This window comes from Heloderma suspectum, chromosome 1, assembly GCF_057233095.1.
Source record: "Heloderma suspectum isolate Gila_16-S chromosome 1, 16-S_ref, whole genome shotgun sequence".
Classification (NCBI taxonomy): Eukaryota; Metazoa; Chordata; class Lepidosauria; order Squamata; family Helodermatidae; genus Heloderma; species Heloderma suspectum.
In genome coordinates this window covers 19087151-19103284 of record NC_139458.1, presented here as the reverse complement: position 1 = coordinate 19103284, position 16134 = coordinate 19087151, and the positions used below count along the sequence as shown (strand labels likewise).

Genomic DNA, 16134 nt, shown 5'->3' with positions numbered 1-16134 from the left:
CTTAAAAGAGGGGGTATGCCTCTGCAGGTCTGTAAAGCCGACCTGCAGACATGTGATTGTGAGCACATACACAAGATCGCCAATAACAAAATTATTTTTAAACAATTACGATGCCATTTGCACAAATTTAGAGACCTGAAAAAGATCAGAGTTGTGCAAATTGCCATTTGCACAAATCACGGGACACACCCCCTTCAAATGTGCAAAACATCTCCAAAATTGGGGGTGGGGGAGGCCTCTACAGTCCACCACTGCTTATCAGAATGGAAACACTGTGAAATCCCATTGGGCTTAAATGGAACGGCATCACACATCCCTAGTGAAAGGTGCAAGGAGAAGATGCAGTAACCTCCGCATGCCTTTCCCCCACTGTGTCTCTGGGATGTCGTATGGACTGGACCCAGGGAGAGGCAAATAAAAGTGAGTGGGCAGCAACAATGGTGAGGAGAAAGAGGAAGTGGGTGCTTTCAGGGATCTTACCCAAAGCCCCTCTAAAACCTAGATCCAGCACTGCCTAGCTCCTGTCCCTGGTAAATCACAGGCCTTGTTTGGTCTCTATTTTGTTTTTATACAAGGACCAAACAAGGACCATGATTTACCAGTGACACTGTCAAGATGTTTAGAAGCCTTGTTACTAGGGATAACACCCCCTCCTCATCTGGGTTCTCCAGGCACCTGCCCAGCCCCTGCCCCCACTCATGCGCTCCCGGACCCACACTCAACAAACCCCTGCCATGCCCACTGAGCTGCCCCCACTCACCAGGGACCTGTCCTCTGGTGTGGCAATCGTCATTTTGCAAACAAACTAGGGATGGGGGAGAATTTCTCCAAAAAACTTCGGGGGGCAGAGTGCCAACGTATTCGGCCCCCCGAAGTAGTTTCAGGGAGAAATTCTCCGCCCCCCCCGCCCCCCCCAGGATGGGACTTACCTTTCCCGAATGTCACTCCCGGTGGCGGGTCGCAGCGGTGGTTCGGCAGGGGTTCGACAGGGGCAGGGGCGGCAGCCGGTCTTTCGACCGGCTGCCGCCGCCGCCATTCCAAGAAAAGTAAAAAAAAAAAAAAACGCCCCCGTAATAGGCTACGTGATGATTAACGTAGCCTATCACGGCTAGATTTGCAAAGTCAGCCGTGATAGGCTACGTGACGATTAACGTAGCCTATCATGGCTTACTTTGCAGATCTAGCCGTGATAGGCTACGTAAATCATCACGTAGCCTATCACGGGGGCGTTTTTTTGGGTTTTTTTTACTTTTTAGTTCGCGGCCGGGCGAGGTGAGGCGCCTCCTCCCCGGCCTGAATTTCGGCCGGGCAAGGAGGGAAGCCTCCCCCCCGGCCTGAACTTCGGGGGGAGCAGCAAAGCGCCTCCCCCCCACCACGAAGCAAGCTGCGAGACCAGGTAAGTGGCTTTCGTGTACCCCTAAAACAAACATGGCGATCATGAATATGCACACATAGAGCTATATGCAAAATGGCACTGTGAATTGCCCATATCGGCAAGATTAAAGGAAGAGTGAGGCATCCACTTCAGGCAGCTGACTTTGGATTTCATGAACAGGCAGCAAATGGTTATTTATTCAATGTATTCTTTATTGCAGGATGAGAGATGCCTGTGGGATTTTCTGCCTCAGCTGCCAAAGTCAGTTGTGTGCCCTTGGGTCCTATGCACTTTGAGAGGGGTGGTGGGAGGGGACCATTTGATGTTCCAACGCAGCAGCAAAATAGGTTGGCCACCTGCACATTGCCAAAAAAAGAGGAAAGGCGTCACCAGAGAAGAGGACAAAAGAGAGCACAAGTTTGCATAGAAAAGTCGCATATGCTAATTGGTAGGTATGGATGCGAACGTTGATGTAATTACTGCAATTTAAATGGAAATATAGTACATCTCGCCATAATGGGGAAGACTGTGAAGAGGTGACCTGTGTGCCTGCTCAGTCTGCCGTGGAGGTGCTCAGCATTGATCAGCAAGTTCAGAACCCCTCCAAGGCTTGGACTGGACAGTCTTCAAATACTGGACTGTCCTCACTAAACTGGGGCACATGGCCACCCCAATGGGGTCCTTCTATCACTCTACTCTAGCTACAGTACTGCTTAAAAGTGCTTAAGAGAGCAATCCAATGGGCCCTAGACAGCATTGCAGAGTGGGGGGGGGGCATAGGATAGTTAGGATCCCTGGATCTGAGATTGGAGACAGCACTCTGACCACAGACCCAGGAGTCCAAGCTCCCCCCCCTTCCCTTTGCAGCCAGAGCAGAGAAAACCACACCAGCTGTCTCCCCGAGGTCACAAAGGCGACCTTGGAGAGGAGGGCAAGGAGCTGGTTCTGTGGGCAAGGAGGGGAGGGGACTGGCTTATGAAAAATCCTCCAACCTCCCCAGCCTCCTTCTGTCAGGAGCGCCCTAGTGGCCTCTTTCAATACACTCCATTAGCCAAGTCAAGACACAGACAAAAGGATTATTTTCAAGGCTTTAATCCTTTTATAACTTAATTACTCTTTCAGATGCTAATCACCAGCGACTAAGCAATGAACAGCTGAGTAGCCTATGCTCCAAGTAGGCAGTTGATCCCTGTTTGAAGGAGGGTCACTTGAAGACCCTGAACTTATGGGCTAGGGAGAGATCCTCCCTCTTTCCCTAGGGACCACAGGAGATGGCTGTTGCTTGCGCGCCAAACAGGCGCTACGCCTCCTTTCCGCGCCCTCCATCGCTCGTCGCTCCCTGCGTCTGTGTTGAGCATCCAGCAAGCCCCCCTCCCGCACTCTCTCACTGCCAGGGTCACTATCTATCTCAGGAATGCCAGCAGGAGGAATCTCTGCCAGCTGCTGTGCCTGTGAGGGATAAGCAGGCTCCTCTCCCATGGATTGCTGAACCTCCTCAGAATCAGAACTGCTCTGGGGCTCTATCGGCTAATTTTCCACCCTGACACCTTCCCTCCTGCTCTGCAGGGCCCCAGTTAGATGGGCAAAAAAAGCCCATCTAGCAAAAATGCAGAGCAGGAGGAGCAGGGAGATGAAGATCACCTCCATGCTCCTCCCATTCTGCATAGACGCCCATCGGTCTCTGAGTTCAGAGACTGATGGGCATACCAACAGGATTGCGCCCTAATTTTAGTTAAATCTTAATTTTAGGATTAGGGCATACCAATTATTTTCTTGGTAATTATTTTACCAATTACTATTATTTTACCAATTTTTATTTTGGTTATTATTATTATCATCATCATTATTTTACCAACAACAACAACAACAATAAATTATTTTACCTAGCATTATAATTAATTATTATTTTACCTATTATTATTATTATTATTTTACCTATTATTATTATTTTATTATTATTTTACCATTTTTTAAAATTATTTTAATTACTTTATTATTTAGTTAACTCCTAACCTTGGCATGATTGGAGGCTGACAGGCATACCAATAGGATTGTGCCCTAATTTTAGTTACATCATGCCTGGGTTGTGGTTATTGTTTAGGAGCCTGGCAATGGCTTTTCTTTTAGTGAACTTCGATTCCCATCTGTTCTTATGCCTTGACTTAAAAAAAAAAAAAATACACTTCTGAGCAATCAAGATGTTCATAAACATTCCACAATAGTTCAGAAGCTGAGCCAATGGTGAGGGAGGTTGTCAGCATTCCTTTTGCCCCCACTTAATTTCAAACACCGAAACATACACAGACAAGAGACTTCAGTCTACAGCTTTTAATCCATTACTTCACAGGGTCATACAGCTGCAAATACTCAGAGACTCTCCATCTACATGGAAATGCCTTCAGGGGTTCAAAAGGAAGTTATGAAAGTTGCCCACCATTTGAAGGGAAAGGCAGGCTCACTAGTCTAACTTAAGGAGGGGAGGAGCCTCTGTCTCGTGAGGCCTCTGGGCGCAGCTTCTCACGCAAGGCCAATCGGGTAGACTGTCTAAGTTCTGCCCCTGCCTTCTCCCTCTTTGCTCTGCACCTGCACCTGGTGTGTATTAGATCAGATTCCCCAAACCCCGCCTCCTTCTGTTTGCTGTCTCTCACAGGGGTGTGTGAAGAGGAACCCTCATCCTCAGCCAGCTGGGCATTTTTAACCTGAGAAGGCAGGCCAGTCATGTCTGGAATTGCCTGGGAAAACACCTTCCCCATGTCTGGTGGTTCTTCAGAATCTGAACTGCTATCTCACTCCCTGCACTCAGAAGCAACCCTGACATTGGGCTCATATCAGACATGGAAAGCCAGAGCCGCTGCAGGCAATAGCTCTGGAGGTTTCAAAGAGCACACCTAGTCCTCACCCGTGTTCCTGGGTGAGGATTGGGTGAGAGTGAGTTCATATGATTTTGGTGATAAACTGGGAGGGAGGGGACACGAATATTCTAAAAACCTCTGTGTTGTTTCCTTTCATTTGATACTTTATTAATGTATTTATGGCCAGATAATGAAAGCAGCCCTAAAAAGTTCATCAGAAGCTGGCTTTGACTGTGCAAACAGATTGTATACAGAGTATACAGACAAACCTTTCAAGGCAGGAGGGCTGTAGGTTCAAGGGCAAAAGTATATTTCAAGAGCTGTGAAAGGAAGTGGGTGGGAAGTAATCCGTAGAGTTTTTGCTCAGCCATTTTGATTGCATATATATCAAAGCTTTCATAGGCAAAGAGAACCCTGTATTTATCACACCGGCTGTAGCTTATTTGCTTCTTGGCACAGGCATTTCTCTCATTTGCTCTTCGGACGAATGACAGGCGCGTTAAACATCCTACTCCAGTATAAACACATGGGAACACTCTGTATGTAGCTCATTTGCAGATGGGGCCTTTGGCAGGCGGCAGCATTCATGGAAGCTCAGGCAAGTACATGACTTTACAGATTAATTTTTATACTCTTGTTCTGTTTCTACTGTAGCTTTGCTGGGCTGAAGATGAAAAACTAAAGCTCTACACAAATGGCCGCTACAAATTCTCCACGTTATTTGTGGGCAGAGAAATTGGGGAGATGATTTCATCAAATTTCTCCAGGAGAAGGAGAAATTCTCGACAGTTTCTCATAGGTAGGGCTGACCCTCAGCAGGGGTTGTAGCACAGCTTCTTTCTTTTTTTGTAAGGGTCTTTGGATTTGGAGGGCTGCCACTGCAAGTGGCAACAGCATCGACTATGTTGGCAGCCTGGCCCGGCTTTTGCATCCACCATCATGCAGGTGTGGTGGTGGGGGGAGCAGAGTTGTGTCTAGTTCTAGGAAAGAAGTGGAACAGGTGGCAAAATCTGACCTGAATTTTCTGAAAGTTTTCTTCCCCCATGAAAGAGGTTTCCATTTTTCTGCCTCATTCTTAGGGTATTTTCTAATGTATTTTTAATTCATTTTGGTGGTGGTTTTGAGCTTTCCTGCTCACTGCAAGGTGGCCAAGGGTTCTGTTGTGTTTTATCTTTCTATTATACATCTCACCATTGCTCTGCAGCCTCCCAGGTGCCTGTGCATCCTAATATGAAAAAAAAAAGCCCTATGGGAGAAATTACCTCATGACATCTTCCCCTGGGCTTTAATTGAAGTGTGGGAAGCCAAGGAGGCTACAAGCTGACAGAGATATGATTGTGCAATGAAAGAGAGGACACTCACATACACTCCTCAGTTACCTCATAAGTAAGGTAAACACAAGAGCCCTGAACCCCACCCATGAGACTTTCACTGAATTTTTCTCCTCCTTTGAATTTCTTTTCAAAAGCAATTTATTTTCTATCAAATTGAATGAGAATGTTCAAAAAAAATGTGGGAGAAATTTTTGGCACAGCACTAAAAAAAATGTGTGCTAGAAATATACACACTGGGTCTTCTTTCAAGATGAAGTGGTTTGGAATTTGCCTTTGAAAACCATTGATCCCTATAACGCTGAAGACAGATTTTATTGGTGGCAGCTTTCTTTTCTTCCTCCCCGCCCCCCGCTCCCCATTTTTTCAGTCCAGGTTGAAGGCAGCAATGGACTTAAGTAGAAAGGTGTTACGACTTCAAGTGCTTCTCCCCAGTACCAAATTCTGGGCTTCCAACCAGTGCCTTATTCACTGGGGTGGTGGTGAGCCAAGAAGATTGCAGTGCGAAAGAAAATGGGGCAGTATTGTCGGGATGTATGAGGCATTAGTTTCAGTTCATTTACCCCATTTGTAGCTCCCAAATCCAAATGCAAGCACCCTCTGCAGTCAAAGTTCGTATATTCCCGAGCTTGTGAAGCTGTTGGTGAGGGGTGGGGGTGGAAAATGCACTCAAAAAACGTGTACATTAGAAAAACATGCATCAAAAATGCACATGTTCAAAAAGTGCATATGAACGTGCTTTAAGGAATGGGAGAAGACTGTGCACTTTTTTATGTGCACCCAAAATTTAGGGATGGCGGAGAATTTCTCCCCGAAACTTCGGGGGGCCGAGCGCCAACGTGTTCGGCCCCCCGAACAAGTTTTGGGGAGAAATCCTCCGCCCCCCCCGCCCCCCGCCCCGCCCCCGGGACGGGACTTACCTTCCCTGAATGTCCCTCCCGGCGGCGGGTCCGGCTGGCGGCTCGTCCAGTGTTCGAGCGGGGCGGGAGCGGCAGCTGGTCTTTCAACCGGCTGCCGCCCCTGCCATTGCAATGAAAGAAAAAAAAAAAAACGTCCCCTGATAGGCTACGTGACGATTCACGTAGCCTATCACGGCAAGATTTGCAAAGTCAGCCGTGATAGGCTACGTGAATCGTCACGTAGCCTATCACGGGTGACTTTAAAAAAAAAAAAAAAGTGTGTACGGATAATGGCGGCCCCTATAGGGAGCCACCATTCCCCTTCCTTATTTGGTCGCTGTAGTCTACGTCAATGTTTACATAGACTACGGCGAAAATAAGGGCAACGCTATTTGCGTTGCCCTTATTTTCGCCATAGTCTACGTAAACATTGACGTAGACTACAGCAACTAAATAAGGAACGCGAATGGCGGCTCCCTATGGGGGCCGCCATTCGCGTACGCGCTTTTTTTTTAAAAAAAAAGTCACCCGTGATAGGCTACGTGACGATTCACGTAGCCTATCATGGCTGACTTTCCAGATCTAGCCGTGATAGGCTACGTGAATCGTCACGTAGCCTATCAGGGGACTTTTTTTTTTTTTTTTTTACTTTCGTGTTCGCGGCCGGGCGAGGCAGGAAGCCTCCTCCCCGGCCTGAATTTCGGCCGGGCGAGGCAGGAAGCCTCCCCCCCCCGGCCTGAATTTCGGCCAGGCGAGGCAGGAAGCCTCCCCCCCCCCGGCCTGAACTTCGCGGCGGGAGCAGCGAAGTGCTCCCCCCCACCGCGAAAAAGCTGCGAGAAAAGGTAAGTGACTTTCGTTCACCCCTAACCCAAATACATACCTAAATACTTGGTGCTTTTCATGCAAAAAGAAAAGAAATTTGGCAAACTGATAGGGCTGTGCAGGGACACCCTGATCTGCCTCACACTTCAGGGCTTCCAAGGCAGGCCTGATTTGCTTTGAGCTGATTCAGGGGCCTCCCAACTTCAGCCTCTGGAGCCAAAGCAGGATTAGGATGGCTGAATCCTGCTTCCCCCCCCCACACCCCACAATGCCCCCGGCACGCCATGCCATGCGAGCCTCCAGCTCCTTATCTGGGTCTTCAGGATGTGCACCAGCAGCCATCTTCTTGTTCCAGAAAGTCAGTGTCGCCACCGCTGCTAGTTCCTGGGCAGTTGGGACACGTGCCGGCAGCCATCTTGTTGTTCCAGGGAGTCACCATTTTTAAAATGGCAACCCCCTGTATTTCCGGAAATCGATCCTGCGGAAAGAGCAGCCCTCAAGTACACTACATTAATGTTGCATGCTTGACGGCTGCCGCTTGCTCAGGATCTATTTCTGGAAATACCGGGAGTCGACATTTTAAAAGTGGCAACTCCTGCAACAACAAGACAGCTGCCAGTGTGCGTCCCGAGGGCCCAGGTAGGAGCTGGGGGCTGGGTGGTGGCAGGGACAGTGCTGTGCTTCTGGATCGCTCTGAAGTGCACCAAAGTGCTTCGGAGCAACCCAACCCACTTCATGCCACTTCATCCCCCATCCACCTTGCCGCGGAAGTGGCCTGAAGCAGCCCAAATTGCCCCACTTCAGCTCAAAGTTCAGGCTTCGGGACAAAGGGGTGCACAGCCCTACAAACTGATACAGACACAAGACAGAACAAGCTTTGACATGAAACTCAGAGAACCTCACTGAGGTCATGTTTCACTGATTGCCACATCCATGGTCTCACCATAGTTCTTCCCCCCTTCATCCATGGGCAGCCCATTGGATCCTCTTGACTGCTATGCTTTCAGGGCAGGATGGTCCAAATATCTCTGCCTAATCTCTGCCTATCTTCATGCTTGTTCCTCTTCTCTCTTTTTCTCCCTGCCTCCTCTGCTCCCAGTCTACCAGCTTTCCATTCCACTTGCATGCCCTTCCATTTGCTTGTTCCATGTCCACCCCATCCACAGCCTTTGGGATGAATTTCTCACTTCAGTCACTAGCCTACAATTGACTAACTCTAGATTGACCCTCCTGTGTATCTGCTTGCATCCACCTCTCTGGTCCCAGTTGGAGGGAGACTGAGGTGTGTGTTTTTTCCCCTGCATGTGCAGCTGCTTCCCTGTGTGCCTAGCAGTGGCATCAGGGAAAGGAACTCTGCATATGTTCAGAGATGTTGTCTTCTTCTCCTTCTCCTTGTCACATATTCTAAGTGTGGAGGCTAAAGAGAGAAGCAGCAGGCATGCAGATAGGCAGTTCCTAAAACAGCATCCAACCTCCAAAGCAATGGCTGCTTCTTGACAACCAGCTACAGAAACCCAAATCCTTTTCTCCAGCCAAATACGAATGGCCTCTTTTATGGTATATATCCACCTAGCAGAGCACTGATTTCAGCCCTCATCCTGATAGGTAGGTAGGGGTGACCTGCATTTCTAGGTAACCTCCATTGCCCATTCATCAACATCTATTATTGGTGGCTGAGCCTGAAGCAGGACACCATATAGCTCAGTACCAATCCTGTCAAGAGAAGCACAGCTGTTTCTGGGCCATTCAGATCAAATATCCAAGGCCCTCCTTTGGAACCACTTTCCCTGGAAACAACGAAGCAAAGCTGCACCATTTTTCATTTCCAGATCTGTCCTTGGCCCATTTTTGCGGGTTTTGTGTTTTCAGACTTGACAAGACAAGAGAGAAATCCATTCCTACTATTGCCTCTCTTCTTCTTAATTTGATCCAGTAATAAAACTACTCAACTGTATGAGAAAAAACTAAATTTGCCAAGAAAATCACACAGCTAAATGCACCGGTCGTTTGTGAAGTTTGCTTCACCGGTTAAGTGTTTTGTTCTGCTCTCGGATTCCATTATAAGCCACATAGATCCTTGCCTCTTATCAATTCAAGAGGCGGCCCAAAGCTTTTGGCCTGCTGGTCTTATTGAAGCTTCGCTTCTCACTCCAAGCAATTCAAGTTCCTTCATTTAATTTCAATGGAAACTTTAGTGTTTCATCCCCAGCCCTACTGCAGCTGAACAGCTCATCTCTGGATCTTATTTCCAGGTCTCGGGAGGACTGGTTTTGATCACCTCATCTGATTACACAACTTCTTTGACAGCTTTAAAGGAATTTGCACAAAGGGAAGGAGAACCGCTGCTACCCCTGCAAAGGATTTTCTAGCCATGCTTCCCATGTTAGATGTACCTGCGTGAGACTTCAGAGTACACTTTTCAGCACAAAGAACAGGTGCGTGCCTGAGCCAATTTGGGGTACTTGTCTGGGACAGATAGCACCATCTTTCCTTCTCATCTCCTGAGTATCTATCTTCATACTTTGTCTCCAGAAAAAAATGTGGGGGGGGGGGAGAAGCAGATGGTTTAAGGTATTCAGAACAGTTCAGCAGAGGAAGTCTTCTCTCTTGGCTTTTATTTTTTTAAAAAAAAATGAAGAATTTTGGTGTGGGCCTTTGAAAGTTGGTCATCCTGTTGTTGGTTTTTAGAGTGATTTTTTTTTTTTTTTACTTCTCCTTCTAAAAGCAAACTCAGCTGGTGAGTGCCAATGGGATTACAATCAAAATGGTGCCACTGAGAAACGAGAGGGAGATATCAGCATGCTTGGGGGAACCCCAAGGTTTGCAAATGTACACAAAATCCAAAAGAACCCTAAAGGAGTAACCCCCGCCCCGCCCAAAGAAAGAGCCCAAGGAAGACCAACTATACTCAGTGGTAATGGGATATTTAGCGTCTATTCTGTGGGGGAAGGGAAAAGCAGGTGGAGTGGTAATGGAGTATCATCGAGGAAGACATGACTAAAACCCGCAACCGAAGCACTCCACACTGCAATGTTTTCTTGCAGATCGCACTTTTTCTATATATTGTGAAAATTTGATCGAATATATAGTGGTCGATGCCTTGTACTGAGTCAGAACTGTTGGTCTGTCTTCTTGGGCAGTGGCTCTCCAAGCTATCCAAGATCGTTTAAGTGGAGATGTGAAGGACTGAACTTGAGACCTTCTACATACAAAGCATGTGCTGTACCACTGAGGTACAGGGCCTTCCTCTTTCTTGGTGTGCTCACTACCTTGAGCATTTGGAGCTGTGGCATATACATGCTTAAAATAAGTGAGTGAATGATACAAATGTAATACGCTCACTTTCTTTCAATGCAGAGGATTATATACTCAGCTCTTTAAAATGGAATCATGCTTTAGGGCCATAGCTCAATGATGAAAGATATGCACACACGTGTGTGCACGCGTGCACACACATACACACACACGGCACCACTAATGTTAAAACAGGGCTATTTGTTTTTCTAATTCCAGGCTGAAAACCTGTGCACCTATTTACCTGGGGATAGGGATGGCCATTGTTGGGAAATCAGGTTCTTTTTTGGCTCAATGGAGTTCTGCGGCATGTATGACCTGCTTTGCATCTGCAAGCCAAGCTGTGGACTGTTCCCTGAACTACGGGAATTTTTTAATGCAATTGGGGAGGGGGGGAGATTCTGCAATGTGCACAAATTATGGCTGATTTTCTGCGATTTGCAGTCAAATTTGCACAAATTACAGCCAAATTTGTGCAAATTATGCAAATTCAGCCATAATTTGCATAATTTGCAGACATTCAGCCATCATTTGCAGAACTTGCTCAGAAATTTGCACAAATTGTAGAAGTTTCTCCCCCCCCCTGCCCCAGTGCAAAATTCCTGGAAAATCTGTGAACTGGCCTAACTCACTGCAGAGTAAGTCGGGCACTGCAACAGAAATTGAAATGAAGTCTGAGGGGCCAAGCCTAGGAAAACCATCAAATTCCACCCCCAAAATGGATTTCTCTGACATCCCTATCTGGAGCTAAGTCTCTTTGAACTTAGTGGGGCTTACTTCTTGAATAAATATGTATAAGATTAAGCTGGCAGTCTTGAATGGTAGACTTCACTAACTAAATTGTACCTCACCCTGAGAGCTATACACTATAGTGCAAATAATAGGTTTTAGAAATATATCAATTAATTAATTACAGGATGGTAGATTTTGGTTGAACATGAGGAGAAAGTTCTTAATGGTCCAACACACTTTGACAATGGAATCAATGACCTAGAGGGGACACAGGCTTCAAGGAAAAGCTGGACAACTATCTATTGGGGATGCTCTCACTCTGAATTTCCTGCAAGGAACACAGGGTTGCACTAGATGGCCTACAAGGACCCCTCCACCTCTATGATCCTATGAATAATTGCATTTCTATCCCTGTGTTTCTGGGCCAGTGCTTATCTCACAATCACTATGGTGAAGACATTGAATACGGTTTCCCATAGGGAGCAATGCATCATATGAGTTGTAACCTTTGCATGCATGCCCTGCATAACTTGCCCTGTGTGTCATGTTGTGACTCCCCATTCCCTTCACCAGGTGCTGGGGTTCAAGCAAGGAGACTTCCATGTGATTTAGGGTGAGTCACATGGTGAGTATTTTCAAATATTATGGTTGGGATAAGCATCATTCACTGTGGGGGAGGACATATATGTTGGCACCCCCATTGCAACTGTGATGTTGAGGTCCTCAACTGTGATCCATTTTAGGTCAGGACAGCGTACTGTTGTGATGTTGTTGTCTCCCATCCCCTTGCCCCTGGGTCATCAGGAACTATAAAAATTTGGAGCTAGATGTTGTAGCATGGTATGATCTTGCACTAGGGATGTTGGAGGAATCCATTGAGGGGTGGAATTTGCTAACCATTCAGCAGCTTTGCCCCCTAGATTTTGGCTTGCTTAACCATGACCTGGCCCAACTCAATCTGCATCGAGTTGGGCCAGCTTATGGATTTTCTGGTTGTTGTTGTTTTCTCGTCAATAGAAAGTTACACAAATTGCAGGCAGAATTTGCATGATGTGCACAAATTCCTGCCATAATTTGCACAAATTATGCAAATTGCACCTGCAATTTGTGCAAATTTCTATTGACGAGGGGAGGGGGACACAAAAAAGTTCCCAGATTTCGGGGAATCCTGTGGGCAGCAGAGATCTGCTGGTCCCAAAAAAGGGTCAGATTCTAAAAGGATGGACATCCCTATCTTGCACTCAGTACAATTTATCTTGGGAAGAGCAAGTGTACATGAAAGATCACAGTCCCTCTCTCCCAGGAGGAACACAGGTAGCTGGTTGGCCATTGTGTCAATGCTATGCTAGGCCTTTGATCTAATTCTGCATGTCTCTTTATATGTGCTTAATGCCACTGCAAGGAGAAGGCCAACCTGCTTTCAGCTGTAGGGAGCTTGCATTTGGTCCCTCCCAGAAAGAACTCTTCTGCAAGTGTCAAGGTGAAAACACACATGACATTTTAACAGCATAATCTTATACACATTTCCTTGAGAATAGGCTCCATTGAATACAGTGGAACCTACTTCTTAGTAAATGTGTATAGGATTTAGTGCCAGCTCAAGGTTTTCGAGAGCCCTTGGGCAAGACACCCTCCATGGGCCCCCTCTCTCAGTGAGTCTACCTTCTCACCACCACTGCCCCCAGCTGCTATTGTTTCTCATCCTCTCTCATCTTTGCTACTGCTTGCTTGCTTAACAGGCTGAGATCCAGTAAGCATGTGGGCCAGGGCATCTCCTGCTCTTCCTTACCACCACCACATTGTCTGGGCCAGAACAAGAGGCAGGTGAACAAGCATGTTGCAATGATGAAGAGGAGGAGTAAGTCTGGGGGCTCTTGTCAGTGGGCCTCTACAAATGCCCGACCATGCCTACCTGTGACACCAGCACTAATCAGATTGCACTGTTAATGTGGTGGAAATGCTTGAACCCACATTTACTGTCCTGACAACAAATGCCTCAGAATGTAGCAAATGTAGCCAGGCAGGATGGACCAATGTTCTCATTCGCTATTAGCTACTTTCTTCGGATGTTCGACCTTACCACATTACCTTAACAATATGGCACCTTTCATGAGATATACCAGGATTGGCAGCCAGGGAGTGGGGGAGGACTCCATGCTGTATCAGGTTCAGTTGGTGTTCACCTCATTGTGAATCCGCCTGTGGGGAGTTGTTTCTGCATTGCCAAAACCAGATCGTGTGCAGCATCCTGCTAATCGGGTTGCTATGGGACATGGTGTTTGTGATTGTTTTACATGGCTGTGGATAAATGCACCTGACAAAGGGGAACCCCATCCTCCCCTCTTTCTGCAAACAGAGGCTATACCCTATTATTTACCAGATATATCCGGAACATTAGAGTTGGAATGTTGAACAGGGGATCGGTTGACTCATAGGAACATTGGAAGTATCCTTCCTTATTTATTCATTATCAGTCTGCTCTGTGAGGCTGATATGCAAGCTTCCAGTTACACCAGCACACTTTGCTGCCTGCTATTACATGATTTTGTTCTCAGATTGGACCAGATAAGGTTACTTCATTATTAATATATGCGCAACCGTGCGCATATATATATATATATATATATATATATATATATATACACACACATAAATGTTGTATCTGTGCAGGCACACACAGCCTCTGGATGTGTTAATAGTTAAGATAAACTAAGTCCATTATCGCTGGGAACGACTATTTCTATGACCCTATTTGCAATAAAACCAGATTCAATGATATGAGAAAATTGCTAGGTTTGGGAATAATTGAACTAGGCTGTATGAACCCATACAAAGGCATCATTTACAAAGTACTTTGCTTGTCTCAAGTATTTATTCCTGCAGGAGGAAATGGGGGGACAAAGAGTTCATACTGTTTACGCTGCATACATCCTATGTGCATTAAAAAAAAATTTATCGCGGAATGTTTATTGCTAGACTTCCTAGAGTTGGAAAGCAAAGGATGTTGTGCTTCTGTGCATTTATATTGCTTTTTGCAGAGTTCTAATGTTGGGAGTGATCAGGAAGACCCCTGATGACTCAGATACTGCAAAGCAGTTTGTGGAACTCTTTGTAAGAGCCAGTTGGTTTATTATTAATGTTGTTGTTGTTGTTGTTGTTGTTGTTGTAGTTGACCAGCCAACATATTCAGATAACTGCAAAAGTACATCTGACATAAGGTAAAGTGAGTTGGCTACTTCAGGCTGTGGATTTTACTTTTTCTCACAGTGCATCATTAAACTATGGAATTTGTTTTCACAAGATGTGGTGATGGCCACTGCCTTAGATGGCTTTAAAAGAGGACCGGATAAATTCATGGAGGAGAAGGCTATCAATGACTACTAGTCATGATGGCTATCTATTGCTTCCAGTATCAAAAATTTGCACAAATTATACAGATTCACCTGCAATTTGTGTAAATTTCTACCTCAAAAAAAAAAAAAAAAAGGAAAATCTGCGAGGGGGCCCAACTCAATTCAGATTGAGTTGGGCCAGCTCATGGAGAAGTGATGCTAAGTTGCGGGGGGGAGCTGATGAAAGCTTGGTGAGCTCCACCCACCCGCCCACCCCCAGATGGCTTCCTCCGACATCCCTATCTAGGGACACCTCTATGATATATGCCATTTTCATACAAATTGCCCCCCCAAAATCTATGGAGGGGAGTATGGGGAAGTGAATCACTTAACCACCCCCCATTTCAACCCTTCCCTTCCACAAAAGAATGCAGGACCTATCTTTCAAAACTTTTGCAGACTTCTTAACTAGGGCCACCTCTATGCTGTATCTCATTTTCATAATCATTGCCCACAAAAAAGTGGAATAAACACATCATAAGGGAAGTAAGAAGTATACCCTTCTTAGGAAATCCCCAAATTGTAAATGCTGCTCTTGCACAAGCCTCTGTGTACCTGAAACATGGCAGGTTTGATCCCCTCAGAACAGGCAACTATCCATGCAGATTGCAAATCATTCAATCCTGTTAAGAAATTTAAAAATGCTATTGGTAGTTCCTTTTTATTGTTATCGTTACTTATTTTTTCCGTTAAACAGATAAACAAAACTTTAAACAATATGTTAGAGTAGAAGTGCTTATTATATTGTGATGTAAAAGTCCATAGCACAAAATCCCCTACATCTATTTGTCTGAGATTTGGCAGACATAATCCCTGTATAAATAACTGCTATGACTCAAGATTTCATCTAATTCTGACAAAAATAAAAGTTATAGCTGTTTGTTGATTTCCAATTATAGTCAAAGGGAGGCGTGAAGATCTGGATTTCCAAACTGAGATTCAGATTCGGGCCCAAATCAAAGTGGGCAGCTTCTGAATCAGTCCAAGCCAAATCTTGCTGTTTTCTAAATTGCCAAATAGGGGTCCAAACAGAATTTTGTGGTTGGTGCACACCCATACTTTTCATAGGCATCTGGTTGGCCACTGTGGGAAACAGACTCCTGGAATAGATGAGCCTTTGGTCTGATCCAGCATGACTCCTTGTACGTTCTTATGAGGCAGACTCACAGACCAATGGATCTCTGTGTGCAACACTGATTCATTGCAATGGGATTTTTTCAGAGGAGGCTCTCAGTGACTTTCACTAATCAGTTTGTATTTCATGGATTCATTTATCCCTGCCACCCTCTGACTGCATAATGCAATTTTTGCAGAAGCCATGAAAGAGCAAAGTTCCCAAGACTTTCAGAAATTCTGCAAATGTCCAAGTTTTGCAGCATGAAGGTGTTTCTTCAGACTCTCCAATGTACAGGAACGAAAAGGTATGGCTGAATTGTT

General features: G+C 45.8%; 1 protein-coding gene across 2 annotated transcripts in view; it reads left to right on the top strand.

The window, feature by feature from the left end:
- The first annotated feature begins 4533 nt into the window (after positions 1-4533).
- Positions 4534-16134, top strand: part of C1H14orf180 (chromosome 1 C14orf180 homolog) — a 42618-nt gene continuing 31017 nt past the window's right edge. Inside the window, exons 1-5 of one of the 2 annotated variants that reach the window (XM_084826615.1) lie at positions 4534-4825; positions 9587-9714; positions 11879-11930; positions 14475-14523; positions 16011-16118. In XM_084826615.1, the coding sequence (XP_084682741.1) occupies positions 16101-16118 (18 nt within the window). In that variant the 5' untranslated portion in view covers positions 4534-4825; positions 9587-9714; positions 11879-11930; positions 14475-14523; positions 16011-16100. Of the gene's footprint in view, positions 4826-9531; positions 9715-11878; positions 11931-14474; positions 14524-16010; positions 16119-16134 lie in introns of both variants that reach the window. The other variant, XM_084826605.1, reaches the window with a different exon arrangement.